The sequence below is a fragment of the Bidens hawaiensis genome, unplaced genomic scaffold (assembly GCF_021521415.1).
Source record: "Bidens hawaiensis isolate Kalapana, Puna unplaced genomic scaffold, B.hawaiensis_p1.1 tig00029986_1, whole genome shotgun sequence".
Lineage (NCBI taxonomy): Eukaryota > Viridiplantae > Streptophyta > Magnoliopsida > Asterales > Asteraceae > Bidens > Bidens hawaiensis.
The window spans coordinates 23,571-43,373 of NW_027494990.1; the positions used below are offsets into that span (position 1 = coordinate 23,571).

General features: G+C 35.9%; 3 protein-coding genes and 1 pseudogene across 4 annotated transcripts; 3 read left to right on the forward strand and 1 right to left on the reverse strand.

Annotated features, from left to right (window-relative positions):
• The first annotated feature begins 135 nt into the window (after positions 1 to 135).
• LOC143579812 (cytochrome P450 76T24-like) lies at positions 136 to 4,117 on the forward strand (annotated as a pseudogene). The gene is made up of 3 exons (XR_013143531.1): positions 136 to 676; positions 2,896 to 3,345; positions 3,484 to 4,117. The product of XR_013143531.1 is annotated as a cytochrome P450 76T24-like (transcript).
• A 4,753-nt stretch (positions 4,118 to 8,870) lies between these two features.
• Positions 8,871 to 10,892, forward strand: LOC143579808 (uncharacterized). Its single transcript, XM_077063004.1, has one exon. The coding sequence runs from the start codon at positions 8,871 to 8,873 to the stop codon at positions 10,890 to 10,892; it is 2,022 nt and encodes a 673-aa protein (XP_076919119.1).
• A 1,018-nt stretch (positions 10,893 to 11,910) lies between these two features.
• LOC143579813 (photosystem II stability/assembly factor HCF136, chloroplastic-like) lies at positions 11,911 to 15,796 on the forward strand. The gene is made up of 9 exons (XM_077063007.1): positions 11,911 to 12,320; positions 13,229 to 13,464; positions 13,610 to 13,740; positions 13,869 to 14,001; positions 14,076 to 14,198; positions 14,274 to 14,348; positions 14,464 to 14,579; positions 14,698 to 14,771; positions 15,593 to 15,796. The coding sequence occupies exons 1-8, from the start codon at positions 12,008 to 12,010 to the stop codon at positions 14,762 to 14,764; spliced, it is 1,194 nt and encodes a 397-aa protein (XP_076919122.1). The 5' UTR covers positions 11,911 to 12,007; the 3' UTR covers positions 14,765 to 14,771; positions 15,593 to 15,796.
• A 1,599-nt stretch (positions 15,797 to 17,395) lies between these two features.
• On the reverse strand, positions 17,396 to 19,729 carry LOC143579809 (uncharacterized; the record flags this gene model as incomplete). Its single annotated transcript, XM_077063005.1, has 3 exons — positions 17,396 to 18,504; positions 18,606 to 18,745; positions 19,579 to 19,729. Coding segments are annotated over 3 exons (988 nt in total), but the record flags the coding sequence as incomplete, so codon positions are not given.
• Between the last annotated feature and the right edge of the window lie 74 nt (positions 19,730 to 19,803).

Here is a 19,803-nt window from a genome sequence, read left to right on the forward strand (position 1 = left end):
TTTGTTATTATTTTATTTCTAAAAATCTTATAGGTTCACTGAAACTTTTTATATATTGTTTTGACGTAAAGTTTTAAAGTCAGTGGATTCCCGTAAACCCATATTAGATCCGCCAATGGGTCCTTTTCTTTACTTTTTATGGTTGGTTTCGTTATGATCTACATATAGTTGGCTATATATATTCTCCAAGTGTTAATCAGAAAACACGTACCATTTTCCTTGCAAAAACATGGATAACACAACCTTCCTTCTTGTGCTACTATTCCTCATAACTTTCATCTATGTTATCACCATCTCCAGCCACCGTAACCCGCGGCTTCCACCAGGGCCTTACCCTTACCCGATCATCGGAAACCTCTTAAAACTAGGCAACAAGCCCCATCACTCTCTAGCCGCACTCTCTAAACGTTACGGTCCTCTAATGTCACTTAAGCTTGGAAGTATAACAACAATAGTCATTTCATCACCCGGCATGGCTAAAGAATTCTTTAACAAACATGACCAATCATTCTCTAGCAGATCGATCCCAGATATAGCCCGTGTGAAGGATCACCAAGCACACTCTATAGTTTTCCTCCCAGCCGGAGATCAATGGAGAAAACTACCAAGAATTACTCAGGAATCCTTGTTCTCTAGGCAACGGCTAGATGGCAGCGAACAAGTACGCATGCGAAAGGTACACATGAGTCGGATCATGGTGGACTCAGAAACTTTTTTAACTGGGTTCACTGTGTTTTGATGTTCGGATGTCTGTTAACTTGAGTCCACGAAATTATGACAAAACATGTTAGAACCTTAGAACAAATATAAACATAACAAACCTTATTTCTTTGAGATTTAAAGCCACTGAAGACCTATCGAATTTGAAGCTCAAAAACTATGCATTATGAGATCCATTTATTTATATGTTTATTTATTAATTTATGTTATTTGATTTATTCTTCAAGTTTTTCTGTTTTGTATTTTTTTGTTTCACTTAATTAATTTTATTATGTATTTATATATTTTTCGAGTACTAAAAGTTATATTGTTGCAGTATTTTATTTTTATATTATTATTATTATACTATTATTTATTTAATATTATTATCATTATTATTTTATTTATCTATTTATTATTATGACTACTACTATTACCTATTAATTTATTGTATTTATTGTCTTTTATTATGTTTTCTTTTATATTGTTATATACAAATGGTATTATAGCTGGCGGTTTCTTTAAAAGCTGCCTCTCCATCTTCAGCAACAACGATATGCTTTTGAATTTTTTACTTGGTATGGTGGTTGTTGTACGGTTTACTATAATTTCGAAAATCAATGGGTCACGTAACTCGTTCGCTTTAAGGTGGGTCCGACCTTGAAATCGTATAGCATATATTTAAGTTTTAATACCCTTTTGTTGGTGATGGTCGTGTATTTTGTATATATATTAGTGTATTAATTATGTAGTTTTGTTGAATATATTGTTAGAACTTTGGTACTTCATACGTTCTTTTGTATTTCAGCTAATTGATCGATAAAGATGCTAAATGGGAGACCTGTACGAGCATGAAATGATATCTCGGGAAGACTGAAGCATGATTTGATGTCTTGGGAAGTGTTACAAGGATTCGAGAAGAGCACGGATGAGAAATCATAAGCCAATGTTAAAACTGAACAAGATTGGTTGACAAAATGCGACCATGAAGTAAAACGAGCATATCCTGAGCTAGAAAATGAGTTGCGGGACCCATAATATATGAATTTTGGGTTTCTCAACGAGAGGAATCCAAATATGAGGTTTTCTTAGGTCGCAGTACGCGACGGGTAGGGTCTATGGCCATCGCGATACGTGATGGTCTTAAAAAACGTGAAAAAACGGATTTTGACTTATATCTTCTATTTTCCGAACCCTAATCAAGATTGACGACCAACATCAGCTATTAGGCGATTTTGGGTGAATTCCAGGGCTACCAATCATCTCTTGATCAATCCTAATGGCCTTCCTCATCATAATTGAAGATCTAATGATGTCAAGGCTCGGCTAATCTCCTAGAATCGCACCCGGGATGTATACTTTGTAATCTTTACAGTTTTTCTCATGTGACTATGAATACTAGTGTATGATTATTGACGATTGATATATGATTATTGATGTTTGGTATTTCTGTGTGTTCAGTTGGTTTAGGTTTACGTTAGTTTGAACGATTAGTTACCAGTTGCCAGATAATTGATCATATGACTGTTTGATTTGGCTTAATACGATAAACCATACAATTGCCCTTAACTGAGTCACACTGGCAAGGACTGTTTGATAACCAGTGCCGTGTGTAAAGCGATTGTTGATGTCTAAGGTTTTGTCTGATTGATCAGTTTGTAGTTAATCTGTTAATCATTAATCTGTTAGGTTGCATGAGATAACTGTGAGTTGCTTACTTGAATTCCCGGGTGTGATTTGCTTTGTTAGCTGCTTAAAACTCGTTTACTTGTTCATTACTTAGTTCTCTAAATTCACTTAAATTGCTTGTGTGATCAGCACTAAACAGTAGTTACTTCATAATATTAAATCTGTACACGAATTGCATTGACCACATACTCCTTGTGATACGATACCCTACTTGCTCTAACTATTTAGTTTAATTAGGTTTTTGATTAACTTAAACGACGGTCATCAGTTGGTCATAGACACAACTAGTTTGAATACTATGATAGTTAATGATAATTCTTTTTTCTCATTAGCTGATTCGCTAGTCAGTTAGATTAATGATAGTCCTTTTATTGTTTTCGTCAAAAAATTCCGATTTTCAAATACAAAATACTATTCACTAATTTATTTTTTTCAACTCTTTTGAATTTTTTAGTTATGAGATTTGATTATCCCTTATATATTGATACATATGTAAATATCTTGCAGGTAGAGCAACTTGTTGAACATGTTAGTCAATGTTCTATGAATGAAAAACCTATAAATATAGGTGATGTTGCATTTATCACAATTCTAAACATTTTATCAAACATGTTATTCTCTATGGATTTTTCACAATACGATTCAAAGTCATCACAAGAAATCAGAGAGGTAACTTTGGGGTTGATGGAAGGCGGCGGGAAGCCTAATATAGTAGACTTTTTTCCGATACTTAGATCCCTCGACCCACAACGGATAGCAAAAGAAACAAAATTTTATTTTGACAAGTTATATGCTATTTTCGATAGCATCATTGATAAAGGATTGCAAAGAAGAGAGACTTTGTCATTGTATGATAATGATATATCAACAAAAAATGATGTTTTGGACATGTTGCTTGATATCAACTTCAAAGATGAGACCGAAATGAGTATAATTGACATGAAACATTTGTTCACGGTAAGTAGATACTTAACAAGCTAGTGTGGTAACAAGTTTTGCAAGATAAAATGGTAATTTCATGAAAATCCCGAAATTAGTTATTCGTAATTTGTATGAATATTATGTCTACTATAACCATTTGCTATGTTAATGTAGAATTTGTTTCTTGGTGGAACTGATACGGTATCAACCACATTAGAATGGGCGATGACTGAACTCATTCGTAACCCAAATAAAATGGAGACAACTCGGTTGGAGCTTATGAAACACATGCATAATAATGACAAAACTTTAAACGAACGTGATATCATTCAACTACCTTACTTACAAGCTGTTATAAAAGAAACTCTTCGGCTACATCCTCATGCCCTTTCCTTATACCTCACCAAGCCATACACGATGTAGAAGTTAATGGCCTCTTAGTCCCTAAAAATGCACAAATCCTCTGTAATATTTGGGCAATTGGGCATGACCCAATAATTTGGTCCAACCCACAGGTGGTCATGCCGGAGAGATTTTTGGAAGCGAAAATTGACTATAGAGGTCAAGATTTCAAATATATACCATTTGGAACAGGGAGGAGGAGCTGTCCGGGATTGAATCTTGCTCATAGAGAGTTACACACGATATTGGCTTCTTTGGTTTACAACTTTGATTGGAAGCTCAAAGGAAATATGAGAACGCAAGACTTGGATATGGAAGAAAAGTTTGGACTCTCGCTGCCAAAAAATGTACCACTCATGGTCGTTCCAGTTAAACTATGACCGTCTTTAAATCATTGTACTTGCGTCATCTATATGTTCATTTGGAACAAGTATGTTTTGTAATGTATTTGAATTCAAACCTATATATGTACGTTTTTGTAATTCTTGATTCTATTATTAAGTACTTGTGTGTAGTTATGTTATCTCTATACGAATAATTCGATAATAGTTTTGTAATTTTGTTTAGGTTCTAGATTGGATGTTTACATTCTAGATTGGATGCAATTATGATTTAAAGTTTAAGAAATAAATTAATAATGTGACAAACATTATGCGCCGGTAGGCTAAGAAAATACGAGATTTGACACATTACCATGCCTATATGCACACGTTAATAATCTGTTGGTGGTTGATCAGGATGATGCAGTTCCTCTTAGAAAGATGTTATCATATATTGTTATCATGTGAGAACAAATTTGTGGTGAATATATCCATTTCTATTTAAGTTAAACTATATACTAACTCACATATAAATAGACATGTGAATTTTTAGAATTAATTTAAACTTATTTGATGTTGGTGTGTGACCATGAAAGATGTCATTGAAGAGATTCTTCAGGTAAACATAAAAATAAATTAATAATGTCATAAATTTTATGGTTTGCAAACCTGTTGAATTAGTAAAATGCATATTTTCAGGAGGATATATTGGATGACCAATTCTAATATTTTTACTAGAAAGATCATATTATTATTGAAAAACATTACTTTATGATATCATGGCCGGGTTCAAATACATAACCTTCTAAACTAGGAAGTTTTAGGAAGTATATCAAACAGACTCCAATTGAACTCAAACTATCGGCATTGGAACCGTCTCGTTGTGCTCTATGATATTAGATCTTAGGTTTTCGCTTTTCGAATATTCTAGCTTGTAAATTTTAGAATTTTTGTTCAGATATTAAGTTATATATTTCTAGGCGTCGTATTATATTTTGCGATTTATTGTGTCTTGTACCCTTCCTAAATTTAGGAGACTGTGTAGGATAATTTAACCATATGATATCGTACTCGATAAACTAATTATTTGTAAAGGGGTGATCATTGTTGGGTTATTCAAGTTCGTAACGGGTTGCAGAATACGTGAGTTGTTAAAAATAACGTGAGTTGTTAAAAATTAATTTATTTCCTTTTACGTGTATGCACAAAGTTTATATAGTAAGGTTAGTTGGTTAATGGGTCCTTATTTGTTTTCTTGGTTGTTTTCATTATGAATGTTACATGTAGTTTGCTATATATTCTCTAAGTGTTAATTAGAAAAGTTGGAAAAGCAATTTCACTGTGTATAATATACTCTTGCAAAAACATGGATAATGCAATCTTCTTTCTTGTGCTACCTTTCCTTTTTAACTTACATCTATGTTTTTCACCATCTCCGTCGTCGCAACCCCTGGCTTCCAGTGAGGCCTTACCCTTTTCCAATCATAGGGAACCTCTTAAAACTCATCAACCCCATTGCTCTCTAGCCGCATTCTCTAAACGCTACGGTCCTTTAATGTTGCTTAAGCTCGGAAGTTGAACAAAAACAGTCATGTCATTATCTGACATGGCCAAAGAATTCTTTCACAAATATGACAATAGTTGTATTGCTGGTTGGTCCCCGAGATAACCCGTGTGAAGAACCACCAAGAATACTCAATAGGTTGCTCTCGGAGGGAGATCAATGGCGAAAACTACAAAGATTTACTAAAGAAACTGTAATACTCTAATTTTCAACACTAAACTTAAAAATTTATACGAGTTATGAATACGAAATTTATGAAAAATTAATATAGTTATTGAATCCTTAGTATCTAAAAAGAAAAATTGTAATAAATGTAACTTAATTAGGGTCGGGTTATTCTACAAAGAGGGACAAAACTGAGAAGGATGAGAAAGATTTGTGTAAAAAAAACCTTTCAAAAAAATAATAAAAAAGTTAATAAAAAAATCATAACTCAAAATAAAATAAAACCCGAAAAAAGTAAAAAAGAAAACAAAAATGTTTTCTCCATCTTCCTTGTTGAAAAAAATGTTAAGGAAAAAAGATCATTGTGTTTTTTGTTTATTTTTATCATTGATTGTGTCTTTTTTGTTGACATTGTTCTATATTATTCAACATTGTGCTATATTTTGTCAGACGTTGTGATATATTGTGTTCTTTTTTTGTTGATATTGTGTTAAAACTATTTTTCAAGGTTAAAGGTCATAGCCTTGACTGAGTTTAAGCCATTTATAATTTAACTTAAAAATACTTAACATAGCTTTTACCTTGGCGGACACTTGGGAATGATAATAATAAGAAAACGAGTGGCAACTTGTTGGCATGGTCTTGGTATTAGAAGAATAATAAAACGCTTGGATAATCAATAAGGCTTCGGAACTTCGATACTTTCACGAACTTTGAGATAACAGGGTGTCGGTTTTTCGTAACGATTGGGCACGCTTCCCTCGGCTATGTGTGTTTTAGAAGGTGAATTTGGGGTGAGAATGGCTCAAGCCCGTAACCCCCTCCCCCTTCTATAGCCAAACTTTGGCTCCCATCGCGTAACGCGATGGAGCCAGCCCACGGCCTTCGCGATACGCGACGCCATAATTTTGTTGGGCCCACCACGTGGACTGTCAAAACGTGCCACATGGTTAGACACGTATACCCGGTTACTTAACAAGGTCATGCGTAACGCGATGATCCAATGGGTTTGGCCATCGCGTAGCGCGACATCGCCCGAGTATCGATATTTGTGAGGATCCATCGTGTATCGCGATTGGTCTATGATTTTCTCATCGCATAGCGCGATGTGTCTAATATTCAGAATTATCATTTTAAGTCCCTAGACTATGGAAATTGGCATTTTTGACAAAATCTTAAGTTGGAAATTTTCGGGATGTTGCACTTTGCTACCTAGGACCCACCATATACTACAAAATGTCTCGCAGTGCGTTTCCTCTACATGCAGCTTTCCCCCAACGCATCATTTTAGGTCATTAACGACGACTTTTTAATGTCGCCCGCTAATTGTGTCACCACTAATAGTCACATTTCTTGTAGAGTTGTAGTGTCACCCAAATGCATCCTTCAAGTGTCTCATTGGGTTTGGTCTTACATCTTATACAATTATTTTTGTTGCATGATCCTCGTAAGTGGCTGCTTGGCTGGAATTAATACTTGATACTCAAGCACCATGTTACAACTTACAACAATAGAAAAATAATAATATTGAAACGGACAGTGGGACTGTAAATACTATCCAGATCGACTCCACAAACCATAAACACATGTTTTGGTATCCAGTCACAAAAGCTACTGAAACGTGTCGTGGGACTGTAAATAAGACGAACTCATCGTCTTTATCTTGTGATGTAGAAATTTTTTTTTTCAAAACAGGAAGAAAAATAATAAAGAAAATGGTTTTAGAAGAAATAATTTTTGTTTTGGTTTATCGTGATTATAGGTCATTTTCTTTTCTAAAGTAAAAAACAAATATTCTCAATTCTAGAAGTTAATCATTTTCTCTCATATTTTTTTTATTAAAAAAATAATGATAACTAAAATAGATATATTCATTCACAAATAGAGAGAGTCGTTTAAAAAAAGCGAGATCAAAGGCGTCATTCCTTTGGGTAAAACATAGAAGCAAAAGATCATTTCTTGAGTGGGATAAGCGGCGTTGGTTCAATTTCATGAATTTTTCTTTTTAAGTTGCCTCTCACATGGCTAACCGGGTTTTCGATCTTATAACTTTTTTTTAGTTCTTCCTACTTCAGTTTCGTTTCTATTTTTTACGCAGCTAAATTTTAACTATTTTTATAAGATTGTAAAAAAGCCTAGAAAGTTTTATACGTAGTTTCAATTTACTTGTTTTCGTATGGAAATTTTGAGTCCAGCCACCCGTGTTTATAAAACTTTTTATACGTATTGAGCCAAGCCACCCGTGTTTATGAAACGTTTTCATCCAAACTTTGTCATTGTTGCCAGATGCGACTCTATATTATCAGTTTACTAGATTTTCTTCTTTTTGTCGTTTTATGACCGGACTGAACCATTAACCAATTTTCAACAAATGAAGACGGATAACATGTCCGGTTTCTAGTCATTAGAGCATTCTCATCTCACTCCCTATCTTCAAACCAAAAATTACACTAAAATTTATTTTATTTTCTCTCTCTATTTCAATTAAATAATACTTTTTATACCTTTTATCATTACCTTTTCTCTTTCCTTCACTCACAATCATTTTCAAAATATATTAAAAAATTATAGGGGATAAACAGTAACTTTTCAAATATACAGAAAAATCACTACTTTTTCTAAAATATAAAACTCTTTCACTCACAACACCCTGAATCACTCTCTAAATTATTAAAACACCTCTCACATAATATGAGGGATTGGATGAGAATGCTCTTAGGGGTGTAAACTAGTAGTCATCAGTCTGTTTTTTTTTTTAATTAACATATCATATATTTGTCAAAATATTTCTCAAAAACTATACAATATTTAATATGAGAAAAAAAGGCTGGAGAGAGAGAGAGAGAGAGGCGGGAAAGTAGATATTATAGATTTATAGATATAGATGTTATGATGTGTATGATGCAATTGCAGGTGGTCATGTCAACTTAACTTCATTAATAATAATATACGTATTAGCAACATCGTTGAAGTTTCTTGTACATTTGAACAACAGGCCGGATGTTAATGTTATAAAAGAGTATATATCTATCTTATAAACTATAGCTTTGCTATTGGTGGGATATACTGAGTACGATGATGATGATTGTCCAAAATTAATTAATCAAAACATGAGTAGTGAGTTTTGTAGAAGCATCGAGTTACAGAAAAACCAGACACTTCCTGTTCTAAACTTCACCAACGTCAATGTCTCTTCTCTTTTGGGTGTTTGCCGTAAAATGGAAACTTTAGAACTGGAGTCGGCAACAGAGGCTAAGTATAGTCAGCCCATGTGGTTAATTGGGCTGTACATCGCAATGGCATCAGAGCTGTGCGGTACTTTGATACTGTTCGACATAATTGTTGGCATCTTTATGAAGAGATTTTGGGTTCCAACACAATTCTTTTCACTGAATGCTGCTTCTCTCACCTTGATGGCAGTGGCTATGAAACTGCCTATGGATTTGACTACTCCAATGCCAGATGAGCTTGACCAAGTTGTCAAGGTCGGAAGCTTGGGGTTTTTGTGCATGATCATCTCTAACTTAATAATGCCTTCTTTGGCAGGTATGGATAGCAGCAATTCACTTCGGGCAAATGTGACCGCGTTATTCATTCTTGTTATCACGATAGTTATCAATGTTGGCATTCAGATTGGGACTCAAGTTATTACGCACACGTCTTTTCACCACCCGTTCTCTATGACTCCATTGATGGCTGCATACATCTATATGGGTATGCTACTCTTCCTGTTAATAATATACATTTCAATAGCTATAGCAGTTCCATCATTAAAAAAAGTCTTAGAACTCAAGTACAAAGCCACTTTGATTGATGAACATAATCTACAAGAAAATTTCATATTATATAATGTTGAGGAGCTAAGACAATTTGTGAGAAGACACTGGATCATGGCAATGACTAGTTGCCCTCAATTTGTGCTGGCTACTACTCCATTATCCTCTGCATCCGGTGTAATTTGTGCAATTAATATGATCGTCTACATATCTTTGTCGTGGCATGCGTTGCAAAGAAACGAGAAATCCGTGTATAAGGTGGTTTCTGGAATTTGCGTCGCCCAATGCGTTGGAGTTGTGGGGGGTGCTATTGGCTCAATATATAGATGTTTTGCAGTTTTGAGCTTCAAATTGTCTGCTAATAGGAGCATAAACCATTTTTCAGTGTTGAAAGTAGACAAGTATTGGACTCAACAGTTGTGCGAGTGGAGAGAATATTCTTCGGCATCGTTATCGATAGATGGAATTAATTATAGGTTGAATAACAACATTTTAAGGGTTTGCATTGGCTTTCAAAAGGCAATTGTAGTACTATGCAAAATAATTGAGCTCATTCCTGTTGTGGTTATTATCTCTGTCACATATTGCTCATATTATTTCAAGTCAATGAAAGCATTGTTGTTTACTCCACACACTGCCTCAAGTAGTGAAAATGTAGGGGAAGACCTTAGCAATTATGTTTTGTCACTCGAAGATAATGTGCAGGTTACCAAGTATTCATACAAAAGATTTTTAGATTCTATGAATGCATGGATATCTGTTCATCAATATTTTAAACCGTATAATAATCTTCGGAATCTTGTTGAAAAATCTGTAGCATTTGAGGGAGTAGAGACGTTTGACAATGATCAAATTCATTCTCTACTTCTTGTTGAACTTGTTAACAGCTGGAGCTTACCAATAATAAGCTTAACATGCATTGCCATGGCTATCCCGAATATTGATAAGGCCGTAGTTGATAACTTGGTCAAAAGCGTTGGTGAAGGTCTTTTCTTCACTCATTATGTGGAGGAAAGCCTAAATAGGGAATCTGTGTACGTAAATATCAGAAGGGCAACCGAGATGTTATGGCATGAGGTTGAAGCCAACTGTAAGTGGTTGGGTATGAGTTTAAAAAGAAGTGGTTATGAGGGAAAAACACCAATAGAGATTATTAATTCGTTTGCTCGTATAGCGAAGGATATAGTGACTGAATTCAACATAAGTACCAATAGGGAACCGGTGGAGAAGAACCTTCCTAGCAAGGTAATAGCTGCCAACTCAATGTATCGAGTTACACAAACGATCGTGCTAGATATGCAAGCCACGCCTTGGAGATTGTTGAAGATGAGTTCTTCGCGCGGCTATACTACATGATCGCAGACATATTAGCTGCTTGTCTCACCAACATACCTAGAGTCATAATAATGAGATGTCATGAAAGTGCAACAAAGAAACTAGAGGATAGTGTTATGTATGAAATCAAGCTTTTTGGACGGACCACTGATATCATAAAAACACTTGAAACGCGTGAACTGCCAAACATGGATCCTAAAAAGATGGGGTTTATCGACGAGTGGCGCCTTCATTTCAAGCAGCCTTAGGTATGTTTCTTCAACTTCGTTATCTTACAAAGCGAAAGAGATTCATTGTATGCTTTTTGATCTAATCTTTTTGCTGTGTCTTCTGTCCCTCTTTTAAAGGTGATGCAGGTTAAGTATTAGACTGCTTCATGGTTTTGTGTACTGATAGCTGCCTTCATTACCAGTTGTTTTGTTGTTTGAGAATGTGTGTTTCACTTAATGTTTTTCCTTTTTGGCTATTCGTAAAACATATGTATTATTACATTTATAAGGTGTTAATATTATGCTATGCACTTTTTTTCAAATGTGATGCCAAATCATGCATACTCTTATTGTACATATTTCATATTGTATAATGTATTTTCATGATTTCAACATAGAAACATATTTCTTTTAATCAAATAAACAATGAGGTGGGATTAATGATTAGTGTATCGAAAGGTTAAATGTCATAAAGGGGACCCAAGGCTATTTTTTTGTACATTAACCCATCCACTAGGGGTAAAGAGCCGAGCTCGACTAGGCTAGGGTTTGGCTTGTTTTGACTTATGAGAGCTTGAGCTTGGTTCGGGCTCGTTTACCATTTATTAGTCAGTTTATATACACTTTAATAATTTTTATATGTTTTGAGAAAAACCTTTAACAAGTCTAAGCTCGACTCGAGCTCTTGTATCTTAAACGGGCAAAAGCTCCATCGGCTCGAGCTCTTATAGTACCTTAAACGAGCCAAAGCTCCATCGGCTCAAGCTCAACCATGCAGTGTGAAATTAGTACATCAAAGTCCAAGAGAGAGAAAACTCTATCCACACAATCTCTCCCGAAAATTCGATACCTGCTTCTGGATAAGACGACGTGGCAGCAAGCAGAGACTCCAAAAAGAAGCAAGTAACTAACTGAAACCATACGCAAATGGCGACTACCAAATTCATTCTAAACCCTTCGTCTCTTCCAAATTCACTCTTCAATTACCGTCACTCTAGAACCTTCCAACAACAACAACAACCTCCTCGAACCCTTAACAACACTATTAAAGCTTCTGCGCTCAACCGCCGTGACTTCATTGTCGACACTGCCGCCGTGCTTTCAGTTTCCGGATTGGATAGTGTGACGTCATCAGTTGCGAAAGCTGACTCGCTTTCGGAATGGGAACGAGTTTTGCTTCCGATTGATCCCGGTGTCGTACTTCTGGATATCGCCTTTGTTCCTGACGATCCGTTACATGGTTTGCATTTATCAACTATTATTATTATTATTATTATTATTATTATTTTAGGCCTAAACAAATGGAGCCAATACGAAAATAGTTTAACTTCAACAGAACACGAGCATAATATAATTAAACATCTTTTTTCGTGTTTAAAACCTGAGCGAACATTTCACGAATAATTCACCAAACATAAGCAATCGTAAATTAATAAACACTACGTCACAATTCATCCAAAAGCACATCTAAAATAGTGGTGAAAATTTGCATCAATGATTCAATATAACCGTCGTAATTCTACCAAACGACGAACGGGCACATTTTTATGTTAATTTTTATCCAAATATATGCGTTAGGATTTAAACGAATGAACAAAATGTGTGCTCATGTTCATTTGTTTAGTTAAATGAACAAAAAAATTTGTTCCTGTTAAATGTTAATGAGTGAACTTCCCATCGAACAGTTCATGAACGTTCTGTTCATTGGCAGTCCTAACTATTTATTTATATGATTGCAATGGGGATAATATCTTCTAGTTATCGAAGCTAATATATGAGATTTTGCACAGGTTTGGATTTTTCAGATTCATGTTATGAAATTATTTGGAAGAAGATGATTAGTAACAGCATTTCACTTTTTAGTATTTGATCACATGTTTTTGTTCTTGTAATTACATCAACTACAGTATTTTGTTCAGTTTTACGAAATTAACTAACTTAAATTGTCAAACTATTACCCAAATTGACAATCAATCTTGGTTTCTTGATCAAAATAACATGAAATGATGCAATCCATCAGTTAATATCAGGTCGACTCTAATGGTGATCATTACACAGTTGCATAAAAGTTTTGTAAACAAAATTTATGATGATCAAAGTTTTTGTTTGGGTTCTTTTTTGAGGGCATTTGGATGCTGTTTGTTGTAGGTTTTCTGTTGGGGACAAGACAGACTCTTTTAGAGACGAAAGACGGGGGCAACACATGGGTGTCCCGCTCAATATCTTCAGCTGAGGATGAAGATTTTAATTACAGGTTTAATTCTATAAGTTTTAAGGGGAAAGAAGGATGGATTGTTGGAAAACCAGCAATTCTGTTGCATACCGCAGACTCTGGTGACAGTTGGGAGCGTATACCGTTAAGTGCTGAACTCCCAGGAGACATGGTAAGACCTTTGCTATTCCACTTTGGTTTGACTTTTGATATATTTGACCTGTTACTATCATTCATCTTGATTCTTGAAGCAAGGATGGCAATATTGTAACTTTGTACAGATAAGTTCCAATATTTTTTTGGGTACTAATTTGCAGGTGTATATAAAGGCAACCGGAGAAAACAGTGCAGAGATGGTAACTGATGAAGGTGCAATATATGTTACAGCCAACAGAGGTTACAACTGGAAGGCTGCAGTACAAGAAACTGTTTCAGCTACTCTTAACAGGTGATCTATTATTCATAAGAATGATTAGTTAACAATATTATTACTTGGTTTTTAACCATCAAATAAAGTCAACAGATGTTGTATTATCTTGGTCAAACTAACAGTTCAAAACTCTGTTTCAACTGCAGAACAGTTTCTAGTGGTATTAGTGGTGCTAGTTACTACACAGGCACTTTCAACACCGTTAATCGGTCACCTGAAGGAAATTATGTTGCTGTTTCCAGTAGGGGTAACTTTTACCTCACTTGGGAACCTGGGCAGGTTAGTCATTTTCTCGATGTTTCATTAAATGATCGTTTTACCCTCTTACTAGTCCTAAGTTTTTATAATTGTAGCCATACTGGCAACCCCATAATAGGGCGGTTGCAAGAAGAATCCAAAACATGGGTTGGAGAGCAGATGGTGGACTATGGCTGCTTGTACGTGGTGGCGGTCTTTATCTCAGCAAAGGCACTGGGGTATGTAAAAGTTCAATAATGCCCTTGTTCTTGCTATTGATATTTTGTTTAGTAACCTTAGCTTTCATCCTCCAGATAACCGAGGAGTTTGAAGAAATTCCAGTACAAAGTCGTGGCTTTGGTATTCTTGATGTTGGTTATAGATCAAAGGTAATATCCATTTGTTTACTTTTTTTTTGTTTAATTTGCATACATGGCATTTGACAGCTAATTTGAGCAAATTTTATGTTTTGAAAATGTGTTTTATGGTGATATGAATGTACAGGAAGAAGCTTGGGCCGCTGGAGGAAGTGGTGTTCTTTTGAAAACTACGAATAGTGGAAAGTCATGGAGTCGTGACAAAGCTGCTGATAATATTGCCGCCAATCTTTACTCAGTAAAGTAAGTTTTTAGTCTCTTTTTTGATCTTACACATGATGATTCTTGAGTTTATTTAACTCGATCATCTGTTACAATATACATCTTTGAAGTTGATCCTCATCTTACCTATCTCTTGCAGGTTTATCAATGACAAACAAGGATTCGTGCTAGGAAACGATGGAGTCTTGCTAAAGTATCTTGGATGATTTCATGGTATGCAAAACATAAACGCTATGGTTTGTTAGTTTGATTTTATTAGTTGGTTGGGGTGTTTAAAGTTGCACACTGAAATTGGAGTTATGGAGACTAATGGATGTGATAAAATGGGTTGGTGAATGGTGACCGAATCGGGTAGTAGTACTTTTTAATGCTGGTCAAACAGGTCAAGGTTGTCAAGTCCCGTATCGATAATCAACACACGAATAAAACGAATAACACTCGTTTATTATCAATCAGAAAATATGACTCCAAAAACTGATTACAAACTCTCAAACCCTAACTCGGTTTGACTCTTGATGAACCCTAACTTGGTTACATCTAGATGAACTCTAACTCGGTTATATCTCGTGTGTGCCTCTTGGATGAACCCTAACTCGGTTGCATCTCACACCACCACTTATTCTATAATGTCAAACCATGACATGTTTATATAGTCTAACTTAACTTGCTAGCCAAGACATTACCAAATATAATTACAATACAATTAGGAAACATAACCACTATGACCTACTTGTCAAGATTGGTCCCTCAAGTTCACCGACTTGTGACTTGATGTCTGAAATTACTTCCAACAGGTTGAACCTCAAACTTTAGTCTTCGACTCAAAATCTAAAAACAGTTGATATGCTCGTTTGATTACGAAAACAATATTTACAAGCATTTCCATTTGATCTTTTAAGATTTACACATTTGACTTGTTTGAGATAAAATATAGTCATTTATCTATAGAAGGGTCGAAATTATCTCTTCTAGAGATGATGGCGGTGATGGGCCAGCATGTTAACAGTGAACTTGATTATTAAATCTTAATGCAGGTTCTGCACAACTTGTAATTTTGTAAAAGCGAAGAAAGTATCATACATATATGGGGTACCACGGAGAAAGTAAGTTCAAGTATATCGAATTTATGATGTATTTAGTGAGCAACCCGACTTGTGATTGTTTGTGAAACCCTTGTAAATGAATTCAAGAACGACACAATAATTCTTCTTTTATCATCTATAATCTTGTTTTGGTGATGTTGGGCGGTTAAACTTCGGTTTTTGTATTAAATGTCAAAGACAGTTGAACTCTTCTGTGTGGTAGTTTTTAGTTGCCTGTTGGACGGTTTGATTATCGACTACTTTGGTTTTCGTTGAACTACATGTCGAAGAATTGATCACTCTGTAGGTTGTGCGTCTAAATTGTCATGATAGCTTTATGAAATGTCGCAATTTTATATTCTAACTCGAAAAATTAGCATTGCTTATAGGACTTTGAAGTGTACTTTTAGCATGAGTTAAATCCGGAGATGATTTATGTACTTACTGGTGTATGTATTTTTTTAATCATAAAGCTTACATTTTTAAAATTTTGATGACGTGAACTGACAAAAAGGTATTGGTTGGGCATCTGAAAACTACAACACTAAACATCGTCGGATACGCACGTGAGCCGTAAAGATTGGATTTGTAAACGATCTACGCACTGGTCATTAAGGATTGTACCATATCAACTATAAATTTGGACCGTTTTATTTTAAATGCTTGTATTCAAGTTAACATATCAATGCCTTTGGTTACCGCCTTACCGGCACAGATCAGTATGTACAATGAAAACATATCAATGCCTTTGGTTACCGCCTAACATATAAATGCCTTTGGTTACCGCCTTACCGGCACAGATCAGTATGTACAATGAAGTTAAGGATTGTACCATACGCACTGGTCATTAAGGATTGTACCATATCAACTATAAATTTGGACCGTTTTATTTTAAATGCTTGTACTCAAGTTAACTATGCCCTGCTTGGGTGCGCGCATAATGTGTATATGTGTGAACCCTCAGGTGGGCTAAAGTGAAATTGCACTAATTTTGACGTTATTTTACTAATCTCGTGAAAATAACGTTAAAAGTGGCGGAAGGTTAATCAGGCATCATGTGGTAGCGTTGATAGCCGAAAGACAAGGGTACATGCACCAATCGGCCGGTGTCCCAATGGTTGAGTGTTATGTGCCTTATGTCCAAGGCTTGATGCAAAACTACCATCGAGCTGGAGGTCTCACCGGAAGCAGCCTCTCTATTCCTACGGGGTAGAGGTAAGGCTGTCTACATCTTACCCTCCTCAGACCTACCATAGCTTTGCTATTGGTGGGATATACTGAGTACGATGATGATGATGATGATGATGATGATGATGATGTATTCAAGTTAACATATCAATGCCTTTGGTTACCGCCTTACCGGCACAGATCAGTATGTACAATGAAAACATATCAATGCCTTTGGTTACCGCCTAACATATAAATGCCTTTGGTTACCGCCTTACCGGCACAGATCAGTATGTACAATGAAATATGTTTGTTGGTAGAACTAGTGGACTGGGTTTCTTTTGGGCCACTATCAGTTTAGATGGTAAGATGAGCTTATAATGCTAGTAACTTAGTATGGAGGTGGGGGAAAAAACCGAATCGACCCGAAAATCGAACTGAAACCAAACCAATTTAAAACCGATTATGTAGAAACTGGTTTAGAACTGATTGAACTTGAAGGTTTGGAACCAGTTTGTAGTTCTCTCTACCGAAACGGTTTCAAACCGGTTAACCGAACTAAAACCGGCCAAAAACCGATCGTAACCCAAACCAAAACCCCTATCGTAAACCAATCAAGAAACCGGTTTAAACCCGAATGAAACTTATCATAAACTGGTTTTGACTTTTGTTGACCAAACCGAACCGGTTTAGGGTTTGAAACTGGTTTGTGCGCCTCATGCTATACTGCTTCATGGTTGGTGTTTGGTCAAGTGCAGGCCGACACAACCACTAATTTAAAAGACTCAATTAGTGCCAAAAGAATATATATATATTCAACCTTCAACTACTGCTACTCTTTTAAGTGCCAAAAATTACAATGGTGCTACAAATTCTTTTATTTCCTATCACCAGTTCTTTCTAGTTTCTCAAAATGACACCAATCCGAGAGCGTGGAAGACAGATATAATCATAATTCAATATAAATAGAGACAAAAAAATAAAGAACAAAGAAAATTTACTAATCACGAGCCGTCTTGTTCTTCCGTCCGCTTGTTGGCTTTGGCAGCCCATCAAATAGTGGACTTGCTATGGCTGCTATAGACATGGCTTGAAGATCAGCAGTAAAATTTAACCAAGAAACTGGCCAAATTGACGATGTAACCGGGCTGGTATTATTATTATTATTACTATTATTATTAGTCTCTGATGGTAAAAACGTTGGTGCACTTGAAGACTTCCTCACCCCACTAAAACCCTGAACCACCGATGAATCTTTGGAACTTAATCCTAATGGAAGCATGTCGGGTGCACCTGGTTCGAGTTCAGTAGTTGTATGGTTAGCCATATTAGGCTGAAATGCTGAGAAGTCTTCTGGGGTGCAGTTGTTAAGGTCCACTTCTGATTTACGCCTTCTTACCAACTTTTCAATGCTTTTATCAGCACCAGCAGGAACTTTATCTGTTTTAGAAATCTTGGAAAACCCGTTAGCTTCACTTTTTGACTTCCTGTGAAGACCAAGGGGCGTATTAGTCATTTCAAAGCCTTCCCCGACACGTTTCTGGTTATACGATGGGAGACCGTAATAGTCTCTTAAGGAAGTGATGGATGATGAGATGTTTCTTTGAGGTGAAGATGATAATTTCAGTGGTTTAATTGGACTAAAGGAATCCGTATATATACGGTTGGGTGGTGGTGTTGTCTGGGAGCTTGTTTGTCTGCAAGAATATGCAACCATGATAAAGAATCTATGTAAGCACGTAACACATTTAGCAAGAATATAACATTGATCAACAAGAAAGACGAAAAATGTAAATACCCATGAGTATGATATCCATTTGAGTCATTTGATATTACGGGAGATGGTGGATGCCTCCCTGGTAATGGTATTTGAAGAGACTTTAGGGCAAACATTTGTAGATCGGTTGTAAGGCCATTCATCCTCTTGATGTCAGCCACCTATGATAGAAATTGGTATTACTAACAAATAGAGGTGCAAACGAGCCAAGCCACTCGCAAGCTACTCAAGATCATATCAACAAAAAGCTCGAAACAAACCGAGCTTTTTCGAGCTCGAGCTGAACCTGAGTCTCAATTAAAAGCTCGTTTAATCATTGAGCCTGAGCTCAAGCCTTGTATGAGAACCTCATTTAGGCTAAGTTTACCTCTTTTGGACTTCTATGTATTAATTCCACACTACACAACCTAGCTCTAGTTGAGGTTTGGCTCAATTAAGGTACTACACGAGCTCGAGCTGAACTTAGGCTCGTTTAGGGTTTTTTTAACAAAATATATAAAAATAATTAAAAATGTAGATAGATTAATTAACAAATAATCATATTACAGAAGTCGTTAGGTGCTGCCAACTCGGTCGACTGGGAGTTGCAAGTACTCAGGGATTACTCGTTGAGTAATAGGTGCCGAGGTGTGACTTTTACAACCATGAAATAATATACCAAGCCAAGCCCGAGCTTGATAACACAACTCACGAGCCGAGCTAGAGCTTTAGAAAATGTTCTCAAAACGAGCGGAGCTCCATTTCCGGCTCTCGTAAGTCAAAACGAGCCAAGCTTGAGCCTAGTCAAGCTCGGGCTTGGCTCGTTTACACCTCACCCTTACTAAAAAGCAATTGATAAACATTATCACAATCCACAGGAAAGTATTGACAACAGATAATGAACATATCAGATAGTAATAATAATATTACAAAATCATAAACCTCTACAAATTCATTCAACAAAATAATAATAATAATAATAATAATAATAATAATAATAATAATAAAGCACTACCTCAACGCCGTATTTAATAGCTACGCCGGCGAGTGTATCGTATCTGGTGACAGCGTGTATAATACAACCACCGACACCGCCATTACCGACACTTGAGTCACCGGCGTTAGATGAATAATAATAATGTTGCATTCCGTTAATAAACTCCGATCTACTCAAAAGCATATCACAATAATATCCGGCACATTAATATTACAATCCGGTCACAAAAACTAGCTGATCTTC

Coding starts and splice junctions, on each gene's coding strand:
- LOC143579808 (XM_077063004.1), top strand. CDS start 8,871: ATGAGTAGTGAGTTTTGTAGAAGCATCGAGTTACAGAAAAACCAGACA.
- LOC143579813 (XM_077063007.1), top strand. CDS start 12,008: ATGGCGACTACCAAATTCATTCTAAACCCTTCGTCTCTTCCAAATTCA. Junction 12,321..13,228: donor TCCTGACGATCCGTTACATG/GTTTGCATTTAT, acceptor TGTTTGTTGTAG/GTTTTCTGTTGGGGACAAGA. Junction 14,199..14,273: donor ATCTCAGCAAAGGCACTGGG/GTATGTAAAAGT, acceptor TTCATCCTCCAG/ATAACCGAGGAGTTTGAAGA.